The sequence below is a fragment of the Alosa pseudoharengus genome, unplaced genomic scaffold, assembly GCF_046254945.1.
Source record: "Alosa pseudoharengus isolate Yale_2024_CS ecotype anadromous, Long Island Sound unplaced genomic scaffold, YU_APseudo_1.1 YU_APseudo_1.1_scf_16, whole genome shotgun sequence".
NCBI classification, from domain to species: Eukaryota; Metazoa; Chordata; class Actinopteri; order Clupeiformes; family Clupeidae; genus Alosa; species Alosa pseudoharengus.
The window spans coordinates 35262703-35283828 of record NW_027468630.1 but is presented as its reverse complement, the minus strand read 5'-3'; the positions used below and the strand labels follow the sequence as shown (position 1 = coordinate 35283828).

Sequence of the window (21126 nt, the reverse complement as noted above, 5' to 3'; positions counted from 1 at the left end):
TGCATACTATCAAACTGTACCCAGGCACGGTTGAGCTGCTGTGCTCTAGAGTCTTTGAATAGACACGATCATAAGCCCAACTGTACCATGCCCGAGTCCACCTCCTCAAGCGGACCCGGGCATCGGATAAGCGTACAGCGATCACACTGGTCAAACGAGCCGGCGTACCGTGCCCGGGTACTGTACGGAGCGATCACACTGGTCAAACGAACCAGACTTTGGGGGCAAACCATCTCGGGTACGGTACAGATGGCATAGTGTGAGTACGCCCTCAGACTTGTGTTCTGTATTAGTAGGAGGGAAAAAGGACATTTTATGTGTTCAGTTTGTATCGATAAGATAATCCAGAGTCATAATTTTTGCAAAAATATGTTTAACTTTTCTGGAATATGTTTTTGCTGCTGGCGTTTGCAGGCAAAAATCATTTGACTCCTCACCATTCTGTCATTTTTGTGTGTTTTTCTTTTTCTTTCTTTCCCAGCAACAACTGCGAATGAGGGTCAAGTTGACATACACCCACAAAGGCACCCCTGTGCAAGACTTGGCTGAGGTCAACAACTTTCCCCCGCAGTCCTGGCAGTGACATGTTGCCTGCTCTCCCTCTTAAAAGACCCCAATCAAGGGAACTATGGGAAAGAGTCCCCCCCCCCCCTCTCCCCGTCCCCATTCTGGCCCCCCCTTGTGACATCGCCCGCAGACCGACCACCGCCCCCAGGGGTTGCATGGGAGTCAGCGGTACATTCTTGACCCCCAGAGAACCAACCAACCAGACGACGATGGTATGAAGACCATGACAACGACTGTGACAATGATGATGCATCATCTGAAATATCAGAGAAAAAAACATATCCGAATACCAATTACTGTCTCTATGATTTGGTCTCGCTCCCCTCTTTCCTTCTTCCACCTTTATTCAGCACTAAAGTCTCTACTCCCTGTCTTACACACACACACACACGCACACACACACACACTTACTCACCATTTCCTGCCCACTTTGGTCACTTCCTGTCATCCTAACAAGGATTTCACCTCTCCATTCACAAGAAGTAATTTTCTATGAGCGCTTGTGTAACCCCTCTCGTTTTTTTTCTTTTCTTATTATTTGTGTTTTTAATCTAACCCTCAATGTAGTGTCTTTTTTTTTTCATTTTTCTTTTTTGGGGGGTTTTAAGGAAACATTTGCAACGGCTAGAAGAATATGTCCAATATACACACTTAACATTTTTGGAATTAGGAAAATGTCACTTTTGGAATGGGGCTGGGAAACAAATTTTCCATTAATCTCTCTTAAAGTCTCTATCCAGCAAATTGTCATTTAAATGCTTTCCTAACATCTATCCAGACATACGGTTATTTTATTTTGTTAAAAACTCTAAGGCATTAATCATGGCTTTGAAAGGTTAGACTCCCAGATAATCTCCATTTGTTTCACCTCTGAGTGCTAGTTTTGACCTGTTGTATATTTTTCAGCGGCTAACACAGGTTACAGAGTGAATTGCAGTTGCTGACTTGAAGGACTTGAGCGAGAGCTAGGACAGTAGGTCTAAGGCCCCTCCAGCTAGCCAGAGATGACCGGGGTAAGACACACACATGCATCTCTGTAGAGCACACCACCAACACTGGTTGGTGAGCAGCCCATTGAGCCGCTGAAAAGCTTTTAGATGACTTAACCTGGACTTTTTTTTTTTCTTCCCCTTTGCAAGTGTTTGCCTTTGTTTGGATTGGAATGAGGTTTCCCAGGGTGACTAGTTTACCTCCAACAGAGGGCTGTGTGGGGGGATTAAGTGATGCAGTCTCATAGGGATTGATTTAAAATGTTTGGTTTAGGTGATAACTTTATTAATAATAAAGCATCATGATGCACAGCCTGTCAGAGCGGTTTTCCAAATGCATTGTGGGCAAACATGGAATAGATTGCCCATATGTCTACTGGTTTGTGTACATAATAGATCAGTACAATTTGGCATGAAATTTGATTCATGGCTTTGGGTATTCACGCCAGTCTCAGAAGACATTTGCAGTTGTTTTAATCTGGCTCAGACATTGTACACATATAAGTTGTGAATGTAGTTACATGCACTGAATGCATTTTTTTTTTTTCTTGAAGATTTGTAGGCATGTTATTTTGAAGTTGACTATGTCATGGGCAGCACTTTTTCTGTTACTTTTTTCTGTAGTACTTTTTTTCTTTTTCTCATTTTTTGTTCTTTCTTTTTGTTCTCTCTTATTTAGATTGTTTCAAATGATGCCTGATTTTTTTGGAATCTATGTGCCTTTCGCCATAACTGGTAGATATGAAGCCCTCAAAAGTCTTGTTGATGTCACGCAGCGGGTTCACTTCCCACCAGGGGTGAGGTTCGTTTGACCTTTCGTGTCACGGTCCCTTTCACTCGCATCCGTTTCATTTTTCTCACCGGCGCTGATAAACAAATGCCGAGAGAGCTACTCCTAGGTCCGTAAGCCTCAGGCTGCAGTTAAACCACTGACCGGAGCTGGTCCTTTCTCTTGGTTGACCGTGTTGTTTGAGAACATTAACCTGCATACCTCACAATGTGTCACCATTCTTGTTGTCAATGATCAACGGCGCCATGACTGTCACGTGTAACCACTTGCATACCTTTGGGACGTCAGCAGGGCACCCACTTCACCCACGCATTTCTCTTCCACCGCTAACTAGCTCGGCTGCCTACCAGCTTCTGCTTTTCTCGGGGGTGTATCCATCCAATTGGAGTGTTGACTCCCCTATGCCACAGTGTCTAACATTTGTGACCAAATTAGATGTTCTTTTGCTTATTTTGGAAATTTTTTTGAGCAATGTATATGGAAAAAAAACACTTCCTTCTATTAGTTAGGGTATTCTCTTTTCGTTTCGTTTCGTTTGTTTTGTTTTGACTTGGCTATCTCGGCTTTTTCTGTACATATTGAGGGCTTTTAAGACTTGTCTTGCTCATCCCTTTTTTTAGATACCAACATTTTTCTAAGACTTCCTTCCAGAACTGCACAGTGTATATTGTCTTAAGATCTCAAGTCCAGATCATGGTCTCATTGAAAGACTTACCTGTCTCAATGTCTTGAAAAACGAAATGTAATATCTGCTGCCTGTATATTGTACATAATTGTAAAACAAACAAAAGACCAGATCAAATAAATTCCCATTTGAAGACATGTTAAGATTAGATCGGGACTAAAATTGTATACATGTGTAAAAAAAATAACATGTATGAGCGGTGTTATCACTTTCTCCTCCTCTCTCTTGATTGCATACGAGACTTTTTTTTTTTTTTTCTTTCTCTTATGCTGTCTGGGTGGCCGTTGGCACTGCATGATGTAGGGCTAAAGGGACACTCTGCTGTTCTATGCCGTGCAGCGACACAGGCAGGGGCGGCTGTGTGTGTGTGTGTTTGGTGTGTGTGTGTGTGTGTGTGTGTGTGTGTGTGTGTGTGTTTGAAGGCCAGTGTATTGGCATGGTCCTCTAGGAAAGCAGGTGTGGAAGTGGAATGGGACCATTGCCAGTGGTGCGGCAGCCCTGCTCCCACCCTCACCCTCCGCCTCATCGTGTTGCTTACTGTGGCTAACACATCGGGGGGAATGACTACAGGCCCAGTCCACCTGCTAATTAATAGACTACCTGCCGACAGAGCAGACGCTTTCTTGCAGTCAGATCTCGCACTGTTTGCTTTCTGTCTTTTGGCTGAAAGGTTACTCTGATTCCCCTCTTGAAGCCCATCATTCTCCACGATCCATCACAATTTGACTGCTCACCATAGATTCCGCTTTGATGACCGCTTTGAGACCATCATATCATTCAACGAGTCCATTATCACTGTACAATCACCATGTCTTGACTGACCGGCACATCTCTTGGGTGATACAATGAGCTTATGTTTTATTTTTGTGATGGCATACTTTTTTAAAATTAGCTTTTTCTTTTGAGCGAAACACGAAAGGCAGTGTGAATTGCCAACAACATGACTTTCTTTTACGTCAGCGGTAGTTGGCTAAATTGATATTGCCACCTCTTTTTGTTTTATTTTCTAATATAGAGCAGTGGCAATAATCCACATAGTGGATGTTTTTGCAATTGAGGTCCAGAGCTGCTTAATATTTGAGAGGGAGGAAAAGGACATCAGAGGAGACTGTTTGTTATGTACTTCAGGCTAAGCGCCACAAGGGGGAGCGCTCATGGATTATTATGGTCTTTGGGAAGGGAATACTGGAAAGTTGTCTCGTTTTTTGTTTTTTTTTGTCCCATGTTTTCTTTATTTGTTACTTTTTCACCAGCAAGGTTGGTGACCTCCCTGCTTTAAATTTCCCTGATTTATGAATGATTTATACAGATTTTGTCTCTGCCTTTTAATTATAAATTATGAAGGGTGAATATCTATACAACTGTAGTTATGATACTGCAAATGAATATTCAAGAGAAATCCTTTGGAAATCTGTGCTGCTGATAAAGCTTTTTTTCTTTTGGTTAATCAGCCCATATAATTGTGTGTATCTTGTGTTTGTGTGAATGTGTATGTGTGAGTGAGTGTGTGTTGCCATGTCTGACAGCACCTCCTCACCTGTCAGGATGTGTGTGCGTCTTTGGCTGCGATGATTTTTCGTTGATTCTCTGCTGCATGTGAGAATCGTTTGTAAATAGTCATTTCTACTCTTTATGTAAACTTCTTGTGGAAAAAATGCAAGTTCAAAATAATCAGTAAATTCACCACACCTCCTTTGATGGCTCGGAACTGACATCTTTGTACATTTGGACATGTTCTGTAAAGAAAATATATATACATATAAATATATATAAAAAAGAAAAACAAATTACTGTCCAATGCAGCGATCAGCTTTTTACTCTGGATGGGCTATGGGGTTGGGTCACGTTGTTCATATGGATGTAGTTGTCTGTTGGCAGGTGGTTACTCCATGCATAGAACTCTTGGACAAACCCCTTTTCTCATGCTCTTTGTGAACTGAAGAAAATAGAAAAGATACCCGTTGTTCTTTTGGAAAGTGAAACTCTACATGTACCCCTGAAAAGATTTTACACTGGCTGTTCTACCACATTTGATTTGTGAGGGAGGAAAAACTTTTTTTCCACATGATGGGCTTGACATGTTGAACTGAATCAGAGTCCTGTGTCTTCAAGAAGAGTGTCGGACTGAAAAAAATATAATGATGATGATGATGAAGATGAATAAAATGAGAGGTTGTAAACTACTAGATGGGATATTTTAGACTTATGCTGTGTATTATTGTCTTTGGGTTGGAGATATGATCAAGAAAATAATAAAAAGTAAAAATGAAAACTCAGATATTTTTCTTGTGTTTTTCTTCTTCTTTTACTTACTATACAAAAAGGTTCACTGACCTCTAATAGGAATTGTTTAGCCTACTTTAAGAAATAGTACGTGATCTAAGCCTACTTGATGTAATATATTGTCCACCTATACAGTTTGCTCTCTATAGTGTCACAACAGGTCAGACTATACCTGGTATTTATTACAGTGACAAACATTCTCTTCGAAATGACCATTTGATGCACCATTTTAAACTTAACTATACAGGTTTAGTTGCATGAAGAAAACATATTTTATTAGGTAGTTAGCCTATACCAAATTAAAAACGTATTGGTCAATGTTGAACCCACATAGTAATGCTGGTTCAGTAAGAAAGAAGAGAAAGATTTCAGATACAAACGCCAGACTGACACCGGGTAAGCACAATGCATTTTTGAAGTTGAAAATACTGAAGCCTATTTCATTAGACGCACGTGATTGTAAGCTAGCTAAATTAAACATTACATTCTGTAGAATTTAAGACAAGTAGGTCTATGCATAATTTCTTCTGTTTTGAGTAGGCTATATCGGTAGGCCTACGTGGTACGTTTTTTGAAGATGGCTATAATGAACAAACACTAGAATTTTAGGAAGAGAATTTCGATTTCGTGTCTCTTTAAGCACCTACCGAGTGGGCATAAACATTCTCATGAATAATTCAGCACGGCGACGTTCTCTTTGAAATGGGCAGTGCCCTATGAATAATAAGTAGCCCTGCCTCTCTAATGTTTATTGATTGGGTCTATCTGACAGCCGTGAGAATCAGTCTCATGGCGTCTCACCAAACCAGGATGGGGCTCTGCAACCGCCTCCTGTATTGGAATTTACTAGTCGTGCACTGCGACGTTATATGTAGATTGTTATAGTAAGATATATCAACGAGAATGAAAGACGAGGAGAAAACGTCGGAGACTGCTCCGAGTAGCGACATAGACGGTAAAAATGGAGCTGGTGTCGAAGATAACGGGGCTTGCAAAGGAAATCTGCCGAACCCGGTGGTCCATGAAGCAGGAGCTCCAGGTCGCGGCGACCGCATCCGACCGGGAACCCGAGGAGGAACGGAAATCAGAGTCTTAAAGGTATGCTACATAGATGGCATGCCATCGTCAGTATCCATTCTGTCATTTAAACCTCCGCAATGCAATAGTGTTGTCTTGTAGAGGGCCGTGCGTATGAAATCATGACCTGCATCATCCATGACACTATCACGCGTCATACAATTTAGTTCATTGATGTTCTCTTTTGGGAATTATCGTGTCTCCATCATATGGTCTCCCACCTACACGTTTTCACTGTTACTCAGGACACCGAAGGGTTGCCTCTCATTGTAGGCTACCACCTCCTTCTCTTGTCCGTGGTTCTGTGCTGCTTATAGTCGAAGCTATAGGGGTTGTTACAGTCAGTACTGTAGTGTTGCCAGCTACTGTCACACTGCCATCTAACCTGTTAATCGTTAATCGTTTTGGAATTGTCCAGGATGCTGGACATACTGCGGGATCATCTGATGAAAGTAATATTATGAGCGATGTAAACGCATATTTTTGTGCCAAATCTGTCTTCGTGCCAATCTGTCAAACGTTTTTGAAAGACCATGGTAGTGACTGACCTGATCTTAATGTCTGGCAGGAAAATATCTTATAGGCTGCATGTTATGGGCATGTATCTGGCTTCCCAGAAGGATAATAATTGTTGTTACGCACGGCCATAAATAACCCAAGAGCACATCATAAGAAAACATAATACTACTCATTCACTCAGCCTTATCTTGCTGATTATATTATGAACGTTTGATGTTTGCTGATGCAATAAAATAATTCTACTGCGAAATGGCCTTTTTGTGCCCAATCATGGTTGAATAATGGAACAGTTCCTTGTGTGGTAGGGTAGATCCTGTCATTAATGACAAAACACCAATATATATAATCCAGTCCATATTGATCACTGTATTATGTATTAAATACAACTATCCCTATTTCAAAATGATCATGCACTATCCAGTTTTCAGAAAGGATCAGTCAGCATGAGTTGTATGTCTCTCTAACCTTGCACAGTATTGCCAGGGCTTGATGAGAGAGGGTAGGGCATCGAGAAAGTGGTCAGATGCTGTCTGGTGTGTCACAGTGTCTCGGAGTGTTTCAGTCTGGTGTGTAGCAGTGTGTGTGGGTCCCTGCTGCCTCTCCTCTGCTGTGCTGGGAGACTGGGAGAGGCTGGCAGTGCTGGGCTCAGGCGAAGCACGGCATCGTGGGAGAATGATTTCATCAGGGCTGACTAATGACCTGATGCCTGGCTGCCTGTCTCAGATTCGGGGCCTGGAGCACACACACACACACACACATCACCAGGGCGTTTGTGCCCTGGTGTAAATATTTGGGCCTTGGCACATTAGGGTGGAAGGCAAGCCGAGAGGTTTCTAGCACAGAATTAGAATATTTTGGGTGGAGCCCTTCATCTGACAGCAAGGCATTTGTCACAGTAGAAGTACTCTAAACAGCTTGATCATTCATCATCGCCACAATTTTGGCAGGTGCCTTGTAGAAAATAATAATAATTAATTTGACCTTTCAAATATCTGTTGAATGGTGACCTCTATTGATTTCAAGGCACAGTAAATCATAGAGGTTTGTTGGTGAAGTAAGACCAGCTCACAAGCATGACTGTTATTCCTCACCCTGATGATCCGTGTGTGTCTGTCTGTCTGTCTGTCTGTCTGTCTGTCTGTCTGTCTGTCTGTCTGTCTGTCTGTCTGTCTGTCTGTCTGTCTGTCTGTCTGTCTGTCTGTCTGTCTGTCTGTCTGTCCGTCCGTCCGTCCGTCCAGCGCAACATGAAGCGGAACGGGAGCCGCGGCTGCGTCACCAGGAAGAACCGCTTCGGCTCGCGGGAACGGGACTGGCTGAAGGGGGACCCCCAGCGGGGCTGCGTGTGCCTGTACGGGGCCACCGAGCCCCAGCCCCCAGCCAGCGGCCCCCAGGCCCCCTCCTCCACCCCGCAGCCCGACCTCAAGCTGGTCCTGTGCTCCACCAGCACCACCGTGGAGGAGCTGTGTGCCCAGAGAGACTGCCAGCAGGGCCTGTACCTGCAGCTGCATGGAGACCTGCTCAGGTAGGCCACGCATTACACACACAGACACACACACAGACACACATTAAGACAGCCTGTCATATATGTTAGTACGTGTTACAGTATGTACAATGATGTTTTATAAATATGGTGTGCTATGTGGATGCTACATTGGTGGTGGTTGAGGTGCCCCCCCCCCCCCCCCCCCCCCCCCTTTACTGTAAAGCACTTTGGGTGCATAGATAAACCACCTTATAAATGGAATGGTGGTAATGTGTTGTCGTCTTGTATCCTCTATGGAAAAATGAATGAAGCATGGCACAACGTATACTAAGGTCAAAAGTTCAACATTAAAGTTCACAATCATAATCCTGTACACTTCTTTCATGTCGGATTCAGGAAATTGCCCCTCACTGTCCTCTAGCTGTGGGCCTCCTCATTCTGCGTTTGCACTAAGAAGCAACTATGTTGTTCGCACACATAGTGGCTTCGCCTAGGATCGAGTCAAGAACAATCCCAGCCCATCAACATTGTGCTTGGGGAATAGTAAAGGGAGGGGTGTAATGTAATTGGCTGTTGAGTTCAAATATCAACAAACTTTTGTGAAACCAAATCCAAATGGCGGACTGCATCTTTAAAGCAAGGAGCAGTGATAGCACATCTGTTTTTATTTTTCCGAAAGCCATTTGGAATAAAAGCGTGTATAGTGTATTTTTGGATGAAGCGAAACAACAAATAGACCGTTCAGGCTATTTTAGAGTGGCCAGTTCCTTTCCACAACACCTCCAGGTCTCATCTGGCCGTGATATTTTCCAGCCGGCCTTTTTGGGCAGTGCGGCCGAGCTGTGCTCCTGGAGTAATGGAACAGTCGTGCCGAGACAGGCTGACCTGCGGAGTGGCATGGCCACTGTCTGACATTATGTGTGACAGCAGGTCTCCAGAATAAACCAGAGCTCCACGCGAGAATGCCACTTAGACAGGCTATAATCTGGTTACACCCACTCTCTGTCTCCCTCTCTCCCTCTCTCTCCCTCACTCACTCATGTTCACTCCCTCCCCCTCTCTCTGTCCCTTTCTCTTTCTTTTCTTGGCTCTTTAGATGAAGCCCAGGAAGTGCTTTTTCACTTGCTGTTAGACTATTTTTGGTGTGACGCTTTGCTCAGTGCACTGTGCAATGCATTAAATAGGTCACTCACGCCAAAATGTCAGCAAAACGAGAAACAAGATCTCCAGCGTCCAGTCTCATTCTTTGTCAGGTTCCCCGCAAATCCCATGCCCTGGTGTTGCACGCATTCTCTTGTATTGATTTGCCTGCCTGTGCACATATCAGCTTCTGCTTGAACCCAAAGTGACTTGTGTTCGGTTTATGATGGTTGATGTGTGCTCGACTCTCTGCTGAGGTGTTGAGTTGTGATATCTACGGAGTCTTTACACAAGCAAGCAAGCCAAACAGCTTTCATCAGCTGTGGTGGTTTCTAGCATGAGGCTGGCCTTAGCCTCTGTCGTCACAGTGCTCATAAAAGAGGACTAGTTTAGGGTGATGAAAGTGTGTCATTCTGGTGCCACGTTCCCTCTACTGACTGTTACTCAGCTGCGAAGATGTCAGCACGGCTGTCAAAGCTGTTGTTGAAATGTGCCACATCGTCACCTTTGGGAGTGTAATTCTGTACGGTTTCTTAAGGTTCCGAAGGCTTGACATTTTATAATTCAAATAGGGCAAGTAATATTTCCTGTTTGGTTCTCTCTGATTGCATGCTCTTGGAAATATATCAAAAGAGGATTTACGTCATGTGTAATATTAGGCAAAGCAGGTACTCAAATTAAATACATAGTGTATTATTTTACCACAAGGGAAGCTATTGCGTGCGTGCGTGCGTGCGTGCGTGCGTGCGTGCGTGCGTGCGTGCGTGCGTGCGTGCGTGCGTGCGTGCGTGCGTGCGTGTGTGTGTGTGTGTGTGTGTGTGTGTGTGTGTGTGTGTGTGTGTGTGTGTGGGAGCTGTGGGAGCTGTGGGCCAAAGAAATTGACATGGCAGCCTAGCATGGCAGAAGCATACAGATACAGCTCTGAGAGCAGAGTTGTGGCTCCCAGACGAGAGAGACAAGCAGATAAACAAAGCCGACTGACAGACGGAAAGCTCCAGAGTCAGCCAGCTAGAAACACAGATTAATATACTGTTTCTGCCGTTAGGCCGCAAGCTCAAAGCTCCCAAAAACAGTGTGTGTTGATAATAGTGCTGCATGAATAAATAAAAGTGGAAATGAATAAGCAGTTGATGTCACTGCAGATATATGACTAGACTGCATGAAAATACACACAAGCTGAATGAGCTGGATGAACGTATAAAGACAAATATTCTGACAGAAAATGTTGCGTCGGATGAACAGCACCTCCGGTTGGCACCTGGCACTTGGCTTGTGTCTGTGCATGCACTGACGGAGAGGGGGCCTCCAGTGTCCACTTTCTGCAGCGTCTGCTGAGCCTCCTCTCTGAAGGTGTCCCTGAAAGGAAGACCAGAGTCATGCTTAGTTTCCCCTCTTTTCGCCCTTGCGAGTGACGGGAGTGCTGAAATGGCTGAAATCACATTAGTCTTCAGGAAGTGCTCCAACAGTGGCCACAGGCAGCCAGTGCGGGGTGGGGTTAGGGGGGGGGGGGGGTAGAGAGAGTTGGGCTGTGTGCTCTGTAGGGCCAGTTGCATCACAAGAACTTCAAGAGAGCAGCTGGTGTCTCTGGGCAGCAAATGGCTGTGTTGTGTGTATGGTGTGTCGGTGTGTGTTTCTGTGTCACACTATTTCTTCATATGTCTCTACCAGCAGGACAGGTTATCATGTGCAGTCCATTAATATGCATGAACATTGGTGTACATAGTATGAGCTGTAGCTTTGCCAGAAACCTATGAAAATTCACCATGACCTGAGAAAGCCTGTGCACACTGGGCTGGGTCGAGGCCATCCTTGACTGGCATGAGCACAGCAGATTATTGCTGCTTCATGCTCAAATGCATGTTAAGGGGTCTGAGGGTCATGCTAGTGTGTTGTTGGGCATGAGTTCTGGTTGTCTGGACCCATGCTGAGGGCTGAGAGTCACAGGCTGATTGGGATGCCCCCTCCCCAGCTGCCCTATGCCCCCCTGCTCCAGACACACACACTGAGGCAATAATAGAAGCTGTTAACAGGATTAACCATTGGAGAGCGAGTTGATGACTTAATCAGGTGAAGGCAGTGTGCTAGCCTAGCCTAGCTTAGCCTAACCTAGCAGCCGAGCTGAGGCTCATGAGCCTGGACAGGTCTGAGAGGAGTGAGGGCGAGGCGCCTGAATGTGACCTGTATCATCAAATCATGCTCTTCCTCAAGGAAATCCCAGTTCGTACATCACCGTTTAGTATCATTGAGTGCTTTAATGTATACGGGCAGCACTGTGCAATTGGCTTTGATCTCCACAGAAATATTTTGAGACAGTAAGGTGTGAGTATGCTGTTGGAGAATCGCCTCCCTGTCATGTAGCTGAATCATCACATACTCTATGCTGCACATACAACACCCTCATCCTCCACTCTTAAACTGGTACGCTTGTGTGCAGCTAAATGTGTCGATTGAGTGAAGGTTTGGGTTGAGTTCTTAAACTCACTGCAGTACAGGAAACCTATTGTGTGTGGTTGGGGTGGAGTGTGTGTGAGTTTCCTTTTGGTTTCTCTCATTTAGCCTATAGCCACACTATGCAGATGAAGCTACTCCCAAGCCCTTTTTTTTTTTGCTTTGGTCAAAAACTTGAAAATGTAACAGCTCTTACAGCAAGATGTCTTTAATTGTTATCACCAAAAAAACATCAATTTGCAAGATTAGCTATCTTATATTAGGCTAATGCTAACTGTGCTGTTTGGCTAATCTTGCTTTTAGCTTAGCATAAACTCTGCATTGCCTTTTAGATGGTGTGTGTGCGTGTGTCTGTGTGTTCTCATTTGGGTGTTCTCTGATCACTGTCTCTCTGTCTGTCTGCAGGAGGCTGGACCCCTCTGAGCGGCCGCTGCAGATGGTGTATGACTACCTGGCAGCCATGGGCTATGAGGACCCTTTGCGCATCCAGCGGGAGGCCGCCAACTCCGACCTCAGCTGCATGATTCGCTTCCACAGCGGTGAGTGCTCAGCTTACCCCCTCTACCCCAGCCCCAGCCCCTGCTCTCTCCCCTTCCCTTTGCCCCGCTCAGGGTTGCTGCTGCCCATCTGGGTGATTGGATTCGTCCTTCAGTGTCCGGGGCAGAGTCCTGGACCCGTCACGCTGGACCTGGGCCCAGAGCCGTGTCCATGTCCCTGGCCGCTGCACTCCAGCACCCTTCCAACAAACCCCTAACTGAACTGGAGCGAGCTGGAGCTGGAGGAACCAGGGTGTTTACCCTTGTGTGTCTCCCCCTTGTTCACATAAACGTTCTCTCTTCTCAGTAGAGCTGAGACTTTTTACACAGCAATGTTTTTTTTATTTTCACAGTCTTTAAAATGGCAGAGCTGTGTGTGTGTGTGTGTGTGTGTGTGTGTCGGGAGTTTTCGCTGTCTTACGTTTCATGGGCTTTGATAGACTCTGCTGTGGGCTGAACCGAATGTGTCTCCGCAACACCTAGTGTTGCAAAGTCGGCATCAAGCTCTTGGCCCGATTCTTCCTCAGCTCAAGTTCCTGGAAAGAGCCGGAGCTGATTAGAGTCTGGCTGCCTCATGCCTCCTCCTATGTGCTCAGATGTGTCTGTCTGCCGGAGAAAGGGGAGAGGTTCTGTGCTTATTCAAATCCCTGTCCCTTTCTCTAGCAAAGAGATTAGCCTGCACCTTCACTACCTGCTCTGGTTAGGCACTAATAGGTTCATTTGCAAAGAGACAGGGAGAGAGAGTGCGAGAAAGTGGGGAAAGATAGAGGGAGAGATAGAAAGTGGGAAAAGATAGGGGGAGAGAGAGAACACAACTTCTCAGTTGTGTTCAACATATTTGTCCTTTTATGTGTAACATTACAGCTACGTTCATGTCAATAAAGAATTGAATTGAATTGAACTGAACTGAATTGAGAAAGAGAGAAAGAAACATGGGGAGAGAGGTAGAAAAAAATAGAAAAAAATATATATAGAGAGAGTATTGTCAGAGGTTTGTAATGGGGCTTTGGTGGGGTTGGATTGTTGGACATGAGTGTCTACCCCCTGTGTGAGTGGTGTGGGCCTCAGGAGAGCAGTGCAGGAAAGGGGGCAGAGAGAGGTTAGCACATGATACTCTCAGTGAGAGGGTGACACGTCTACCATAACATCTCACCCTGTTCCTATAGCACATACACACACGCTGACATACATACAGAAACCCTGCGTGCGTGCGTGCGTGCGTGCGTGTAGATGTCTCGTCAGCAAGCTGTATCACTCTACCACAGACTGTCACAGGAGGCCAAGTGAGTGTGTGTGTTAACTCATCTGGCTGGAGTGGCTCTGGTGATGTGGAGTGGTGGTGTTTGTGTGTGTGTGTGTGTGTGTTGGTGCTTGAGGATAGCGTGGGAGGGAGACGGAGGGCCATTGCTCAGCTCCATGTGACTGGCCAGCTTGGATCCATCACAGCTGCTGTGCTATGAGCTCTCCTCTCCTCTCCTCTCCTCTCCTCTCTTCTCTTCTCTTCTCTTTCTCTTCTCTTCTCTTCTCTTCTCTTCTCTTCTCTTCTCTTCTCTTCTCTTCTCTTCTCTTCTCTTCTCTTCTCTTCTCTTCTCTTCTCCTCTCCTTCCCTGATGGATGGCCTGGCCTGGGTAAGCTTTACTCTGTGGCCTGCCAGGGAAGGTGAGATGTATCACATTAGCACACTCAGTCTTCAGGCTATGTGTGTGTGTGTGTGTGTATATGTGTGTGGTTTGGCCAGACAAGTTGAATGATCCTCTTAGCGGTCCTGATTGGGTTTTAGCATACAGACAATGCCCCTCTCAATGTTGGAGTGTTGCAATTAATGTATGTGCATTTCATCAGGGAAGGAAAATACTTCAAATTCTCTGATTATAGCCTCTTAAGCTTGAATAACTTAAAAACTTAAACTTGAATTCATGATTGAATTTCCTTCATGATGGTAAATTGAGTATCTTTGGTGTTTAAACAGAACAGGGCATTTGAGGACATAATTTTGGGCTTATTATGATCAACATTTGAGAAACAGATGATCAACATTTGTGTTAATGTATTTTATCAATCAAACGACTAATCAGCTAATCAAGAAAATAATCAACAGATTAATTGACTGTGAAAATGATCGTTAGTTGCTGGACCTGTGTCACACGTGTCAGCTTGCACAAACTACTTTCTGACCAAACTATTGTGCTGTGTGCGTGTTTTTTGACGAGTCTCACCCTCAAACATGTGTGTGTGGGGCAGTCAGTGTGATAATCATTGGGAGGGGCTGTGTGAAAACGCTTGTCACACGCACACCCTCTGCTGTCTCTGTGGGAGGTGGAGGTGGAGGTGGCGGCGGTGGTGGCGGCATGGCAGTCTCTGCTATTCCCTAGTGGCCTTTATTTCTCTGTCCAGCACAGTACGGCACGGCATGTCCAATTCACTCATTTCCAGTCAACGGGCGCAGTGCTCTGCTCTGCGCTTTGCTCACCGGGCACTGGGACAGTCCCCTCCCCTCCTGTCCTCTCCCCAGTGGGAGCCTGGCTGCCCGATGGCCCCCAGAGCTGGCCAGGGCTTGGGAGATTTCCCCCTCGGCTTTGTCCGCTCGTGGGAAAGCGGGAGGGCCAGAGAAACGAACGCTGCAGCCAACTCTGGCACCCCCTGGCATCTGGACAGGGCCTCAGTGAGATGGCGGGAAGCGATAGCTGTGCCTGGACAGAGCGCAGTGACGTGACGCTGACTCTCCAGAGACGGAATGACCGCACTGAAATCTCTCCCATCTTTTATGCAGTAATGCCGTGTAAGACATCTGCCCATGGGGCTCGTCAGAGTTCAACTCCTCTGTACTGCTAAGTATAAGGCAAGTAATAATACAGGACCTCTCTGTAGGCTATGAATGAATCTGTAGGCTATGAATGCACTGAATGTCTCCTATAGCAACAATAATCATCAGATGACGAGAGCCATTACCTGCTGCAGTAACTTGTTTGCCTTCTGATAGCTCATAATCATGCTCTCATCAGTTCATGATCTCAATATGGCTCATGTTTTACGTTGCAAGTTGCTTACAAAGAATGCCATTCAAAAAAAAAAAAAAACTTCAAAGTTGATGTTGTTGTGCAGTTCATTAAAGCAGTTATGCCTCAGTGTTTTCACTCCAAACAAATTTGTAAATCTGAGTCCAGCCCTGCCCCTCGCTGAAAGAGAGAGAGAGAGAGAGAGAGAGAGAGGGAGCCAGCCATGGCGTGAGGATTAGAGGAGAGCAAACATGCAGGTAGAGAACCTTAATAAATGCTGACTTAATAAAGTGAGGCTCTTTAAGAAAACACACTCGCGAGCACACACACACAGCTCCAGGGCCGGGGGACCAGGGGTCAGTCAGTGCAGCTGCCGCTCCACGGGGCCTCACAGAGCGGAGCAGTGGCGTGCTGCTGGCCCGCCTCCACACAACCCTGGCTCGGGACCGGACCCCCGCTGTACATGCACCAAACACACACACACACATTCTCTCTCTCACACACACATACACACATGCACTCTCTCTCTCTGTCTCTCTCACACACACACACACACACATTCTTATACACACACGACTGCCACACATATATAACACCCACAGGCTTGTATTTTAACGCTCTCTTGCCAAAGCATATTCACATTCCCCCCGCATTTACCTACATGTCACCTTACACACACATTTCTTCCCCATCTCCCCCATTACATAGTCCCCCACACACATACTCATACACACACACATTCACACACACACACTCTCTGAATTCATCCGAAGCCACAGCAACCCTGCACACTGTCTGAAATAAATCATCCCAGGCCAGGGTTTAGTCTCCTAATGAGTTATTGATCTGCCAGTGCCCAGCTTATCACAGAAGAAGATGACAACTAAATAAAGAGTGCAGTGCAGGACAAGTGGCGCAGGGAGACCAGGGAGAGAAAGCGCTGGCTGCTAACGCAAGGCGTGGCCCACTGCTGCATCATGGAGAGCACAGTAGCGTGGGCTGAGGTGGCGCTGCGCTGTTAAGGGGGTTGGTGGGGTCAGATCCTGAGAGAGATGGGAGGTTGAGAAGAACAGAGGGAAGACCACTGGTCAGACGTTTTTTTTTGTGTGTGTGTGTTGTCAGGGATGGATTACTGCACGGGCCTACCGGGCCCAGGCCCAGGGGCCCAAGGGGTCAGGGGGCCCTAAAGCCCAAACCTTTGCATGGAATCATTGCCTCAATATCAACAAATCAGGATGTAGGCTATGAATCTGATTGAATTTAGTATTGGCCATCCCCAAATGCACCAGAACACAGGAAATCACATCAAACAAATTAAACATTTTCTGGGGGAGGACCCCCAAACCCCCCCTCCCACATATACAACAATAAGTGGGGGCCCGAAATATCATAATCCGCCCATGTGTGTTGTGGTACCCCAAGCTGCTCTTGTTGTCCCACTAGGGCAAACCGTCGCCGGATCCCCTTGGGAAAGGTTGTGGATGGCGTGTACTGCACCAGGCCTATGCTGGAAGGGCACTAGGACCCTGGGGAGGTGCTCTGAAGACTAGGGACGTCAGCACATCCACTAATTGGAGTCCAGCTGCAAATTGTTAGATTGGCTCTGAACAGCACCTGAAAAGATCTGTTGCTAGAGAGACAAAGAGGAAAGCAGGGTTGTGGAAGTAAACCCCAGGCAGTGCGTAAACTGCTTCAAGTGTGATTGTTTGTGCCCAGGAATTTTGAAGAGCGGAGTGGACTGCAGATCAGCCAAGAGGGCCCGTCCACTTTCCAGACTCGAGATCCAAAGAAGATCGAAGAAGTTTTTGTTGCATTTTGAGTACCTCAGTTTTAGGCTTTATAAGTTAATAAAAGAAACCGTCTGCTGGAAATCACTCTCCTCATGTCTTTGGATCCCTGGGAGTTCACATTTGGTGGAGAATGCGGGCAAGGTGACCCAGCTCAGCAAAAAACCCAAACCATGGATCCAGCGCTAAAAGAAGTTTTGTCCACCATCGTGCAGACACAACAAACGCTACAGAGAGCCCTTTCAGAGTTCTGCAAACAATCATCGCCGAAGACCCCTGACAAGGTATTGACAAAACTAACAGCTGAAGATGATGTAGAATCATATCTGGAACTCTTTGAGCGAGTCGCCACCAGAGAGAGATGGCCGAGAGAAGACTGGGCCCATATTTTGACTCCTTTTTTAACGGGGGAGGCTCAACAGGCTTGTAGAGATTTATCTATAGCCTAGGCAGCTAATTATACCCAGCTCAAAGCCATAATTTTGACACAGTATGGCTATAGTCTACCAGCAAAGGCCCAAAGGGTCCATCAATGGGCCTACGATCCCAGCACACCTGCACGCCCCCAGATAAAAACTCTCCAGCGGCTAGTGAGGACATGGCTCACGGAGGGCGATGGCCCTGCAGCGATTGACCGAGTGGTGCTGGACCGGTGTGTTAGAGCACTACCCAATGATGCAAAGAAATATGCCGCCCAGCAGGGAGTTCCCGACCTGGATCGGCTGATTGCATTGCTAGAAAACGACCGAGTGACTCAGGATCTGATCAAACCCATGAAGATAGAGGGTCGAAGCAGTCCGGCGAAACTCGAGAGAACCAGCCTCCCCCGACTGGGTGGAAACAGTCCTAGGAGAGGAGTAGGAGAGCTGCCAGGTGTCAGGTGGGGTAGGTCCCCTGCCCGAAGTCCCCTGTCAACAGAGGATCGGCGTTGTTTCGTGTGTGGTAAAGAAGGCCACTTTGCAAGGGAGTGCCCTGAGAGAGATGAGTCCATGCCAACAGCGGGACCTGCCATGTCTTCGTTTCCATGTGGATACCTCACCACAGATTGGATGGAAGCCCATGAGTCTGCTCCACGGTTCCCCATAAAAATCATGGGACAGGATCCAGAGGCCCTGCTGGATTCGGGAAGTGTCTTCACCCTTGTCAGCCCCGAGTTGGTGAAAGATGCCCATGGGGAAGCAGTGGCCGTGGCATGTATACACGGAGACACTAAGAGCTACCCAACAAGCCAGGTGAGAATTCAATCTCCCAGAGGGACGGTGTTCACAAGAGTTGGGGTGGTTCCTGGCCTACCAGTACCAGTACTGATAGGCAGAGATTGTGCCCTGTTTGCGAGATATTGGAACACTCTACAACAGGCCTGGGGAGTAGGACCAAAGAAGCCACCGAAGATCCACCAAGCATGTGCAGCCCCCTCAAAGGAGGGTTCCCCATCCAGCCCTGGAGAAGAACAGGACCCCCACCCAGGCCGCGTTGGTGGAATCCCGGCGGCGGAACCACAAACGCCGGAGCAAGGGGAATCTTCTGGAAGTAGAGAGGGGGTCACTGCTGAGTGTTTCTCTGACTTCCTCCAGATCCACAGTGAGGCTCCAGGGGGCGCCACAGAGTTCAGCCAGAAGCAACATGAGGATCCAAACTTAGCCCAGGCGTGGAAATCGGCGGTATTCAGCAGTGAAGAACAAGGCGAGGTGAGTCGACTTAATCTTCCATGTTTTTCAGTGAAAAATGGGTTGCTGTACAGAAAGGTAAAAAAAGGGGAGGAAGTAGTTAGTCAGCTCCTGGTGCCAAGATCCTATGCCTCTAAAGTGCTTTACGTAGCCCACTCCCATGTCCTCGGAGCTCACCTTGGGTCTGAAAAAACCTATGAACGGATAACTTCCCGATTCTACTGGCCAGGTGTAAAGAGAGCGGTAGAAGATTATTGTCGTCATTGTGCTGAATGTCAGCTCCACAGCCCCAAAGTGACCTACCGCAGCCCGTTAATTCCCTTACCGATAATTGATGTTCCCTTCAGGCGGATTGGGATGGACATCGTGGGGCCTCTCCCTAAATCGAGCAGACGACATCGCTACATTTTGGTTCTCCTTGATTATGCTATGAGATATCCAGAGGCCATCCCTTTAAGGGCAGCCACCGGTAAGGCCGTGGCCAAGGAACTATTCCTCCTATGCAGTAGGGTCGGTATACCAGAGGAGATACTAACCGATCAGGGGTCGTGCTTCATGTCAAATGTAATGAAAGCCTTCTGTCGCCTCCTGAAAGTGAAACAGGTCCGTACATCTGTCTATCACCCACAAACGGATGGCCTTGTTGAGAGGTTCAATAAGACATTAAAGCAGATGTTAAGGAAGATGATAGTTACAGATGGGAAGGATTGGGACCAGCTCTTGCCTTACCTTATGTTCTCCATTCGTGAGGTGCCTCAAGCATCCACAGGTTTCTCGCCATTTCAGTTGTACGGTAGAAGGCCACGAGGTCTGTTAGACTTAGCCAGAGAGGCATGGGAACAACAGCCAATACGACACACCACGGTGATAGAACATGTGGGGAGGATGCACCAGCGGATGAGTCAACTGTGGCCGATGGTAAGAGAGCACATGCTAAAGGCTCAGGAGGAACAAGCTAGGCTGTATAACAGGGGTGCACAGGTGAGGGAGTTCAGTCCAGGGGACAAAGTGTTAGTCCTCATTCCCACTCAAGAGTGTAAATTCTTAGCTAAGTGGCATGGGCCATACGAGGTGATTGAAAAGCTGGGCCCCGTCAACTATAGAGTGAGGCAGCTGGTGAGAAGACAGAGCAGTCAGATATATCATATCAATCTGATGAAAAGGTGGCATGAACACAATCAGGTCGATGCACAGGCACTGTCAACTCACCAGCCTACATCCGGACCTCCGCAAGTTCCCATGGGCGAGCAACTGGTGCCACATCAAGTCCAAGACCTGACCCAGTTGCTGTGCCAGTACCACGATGTTTTCTCGGACAAACCAAGAAGGACGACGGTCGTGGCCCACGACATCATCACGGAGCCGGGGAAAAAGGTACGACTTAAACCTTACAGAATTCCAGAAGCCAGGAGAGAAGCCATCCAGGAGGAGGTTAAGGCAATGTTGAAGATGGGGGTAATAGAGGAATCTCATAGTGCCTGGAGCAGTCCAATTGTCATTGTGCCCAAATCTGATGGGACGTTAAGATTCTGCAATGACTTTCGAAAACTTAACGAGATCTCAGCATTTGACTCTTATCCGATGCCCAGAGTAGATGAGCTGCTAGAAAGATTGGGACCTGCTAGGTTCATCAGCACCTTAGATCTTACTCGTGGGTACTGGCAGGTGCCACTCAGACCAGGCTAAGGAAAAAACCGCCTTTGCAACACCTGATGGGCTGTTCCAGTACAAAGTGTTACCATTTGGCATTCATGGGGCTCCTGCCTGTTTCCAAAGGCTAATGGATAAGGTCCTTAGACCTCACAGACATTATGCTGCAGCGTATTTGGACGATATAGTCCTTCATAGCACTGATTGGCAGACTCACCTGCAGCACGTGGAAGCCGTTCTGGGGGAGCTGAGAGATGCATGGTTGACAGCTAAAGCATCAAAGTGCCGCCTTGGGATAGAAGAAACAGACTACCTGGGCTACACAGTTGGAAGAGGACGTGTACGGCCACAAGCATCTAAGGTGGAGGCTATTACCACATGGCCACGGCCGGGCACAAAGCGACAGGTACGAACATTTCTGGGTCTTGTTGGATATTATCGTCAGTTTGTGCCCAACTTTGCTTCTCTAGCAGCTCCTCTTTTCGAGTGGACCAAGAAGGTTGGGAAGA

At 46.8% G+C, this 21126-nt stretch overlaps 2 protein-coding genes across 2 annotated transcripts in view; both read left to right on the top strand.

Annotated features, from left to right (window-relative positions):
• Positions 1-5307, top strand: part of ap1g1 (adaptor related protein complex 1 subunit gamma 1) — a 39489-nt gene extending 34182 nt beyond the window's left edge. Inside the window, exon 23 of the mRNA XM_076287871.1 lies at positions 482-5307. Within this exon, the coding sequence (XP_076143986.1) occupies positions 482-583 (102 nt within the window). The 3' untranslated portion in view covers positions 584-5307. The remainder of the gene's footprint in view (positions 1-481) is intronic.
• Positions 5308-6223: 916 nt separating this feature from the next.
• phlpp2 (PH domain and leucine rich repeat protein phosphatase 2) overlaps positions 6224-21126 on the top strand; it is a 42656-nt gene continuing 27753 nt past the window's right edge. Inside the window, exons 1-3 of the mRNA XM_076287870.1 lie at positions 6224-6412; positions 8149-8432; positions 12387-12520. Coding sequence (XP_076143985.1) covers positions 8155-8432; positions 12387-12520 — 412 coding nt within the window. The 5' untranslated portion in view covers positions 6224-6412; positions 8149-8154. The remainder of the gene's footprint in view (positions 6413-8148; positions 8433-12386; positions 12521-21126) is intronic.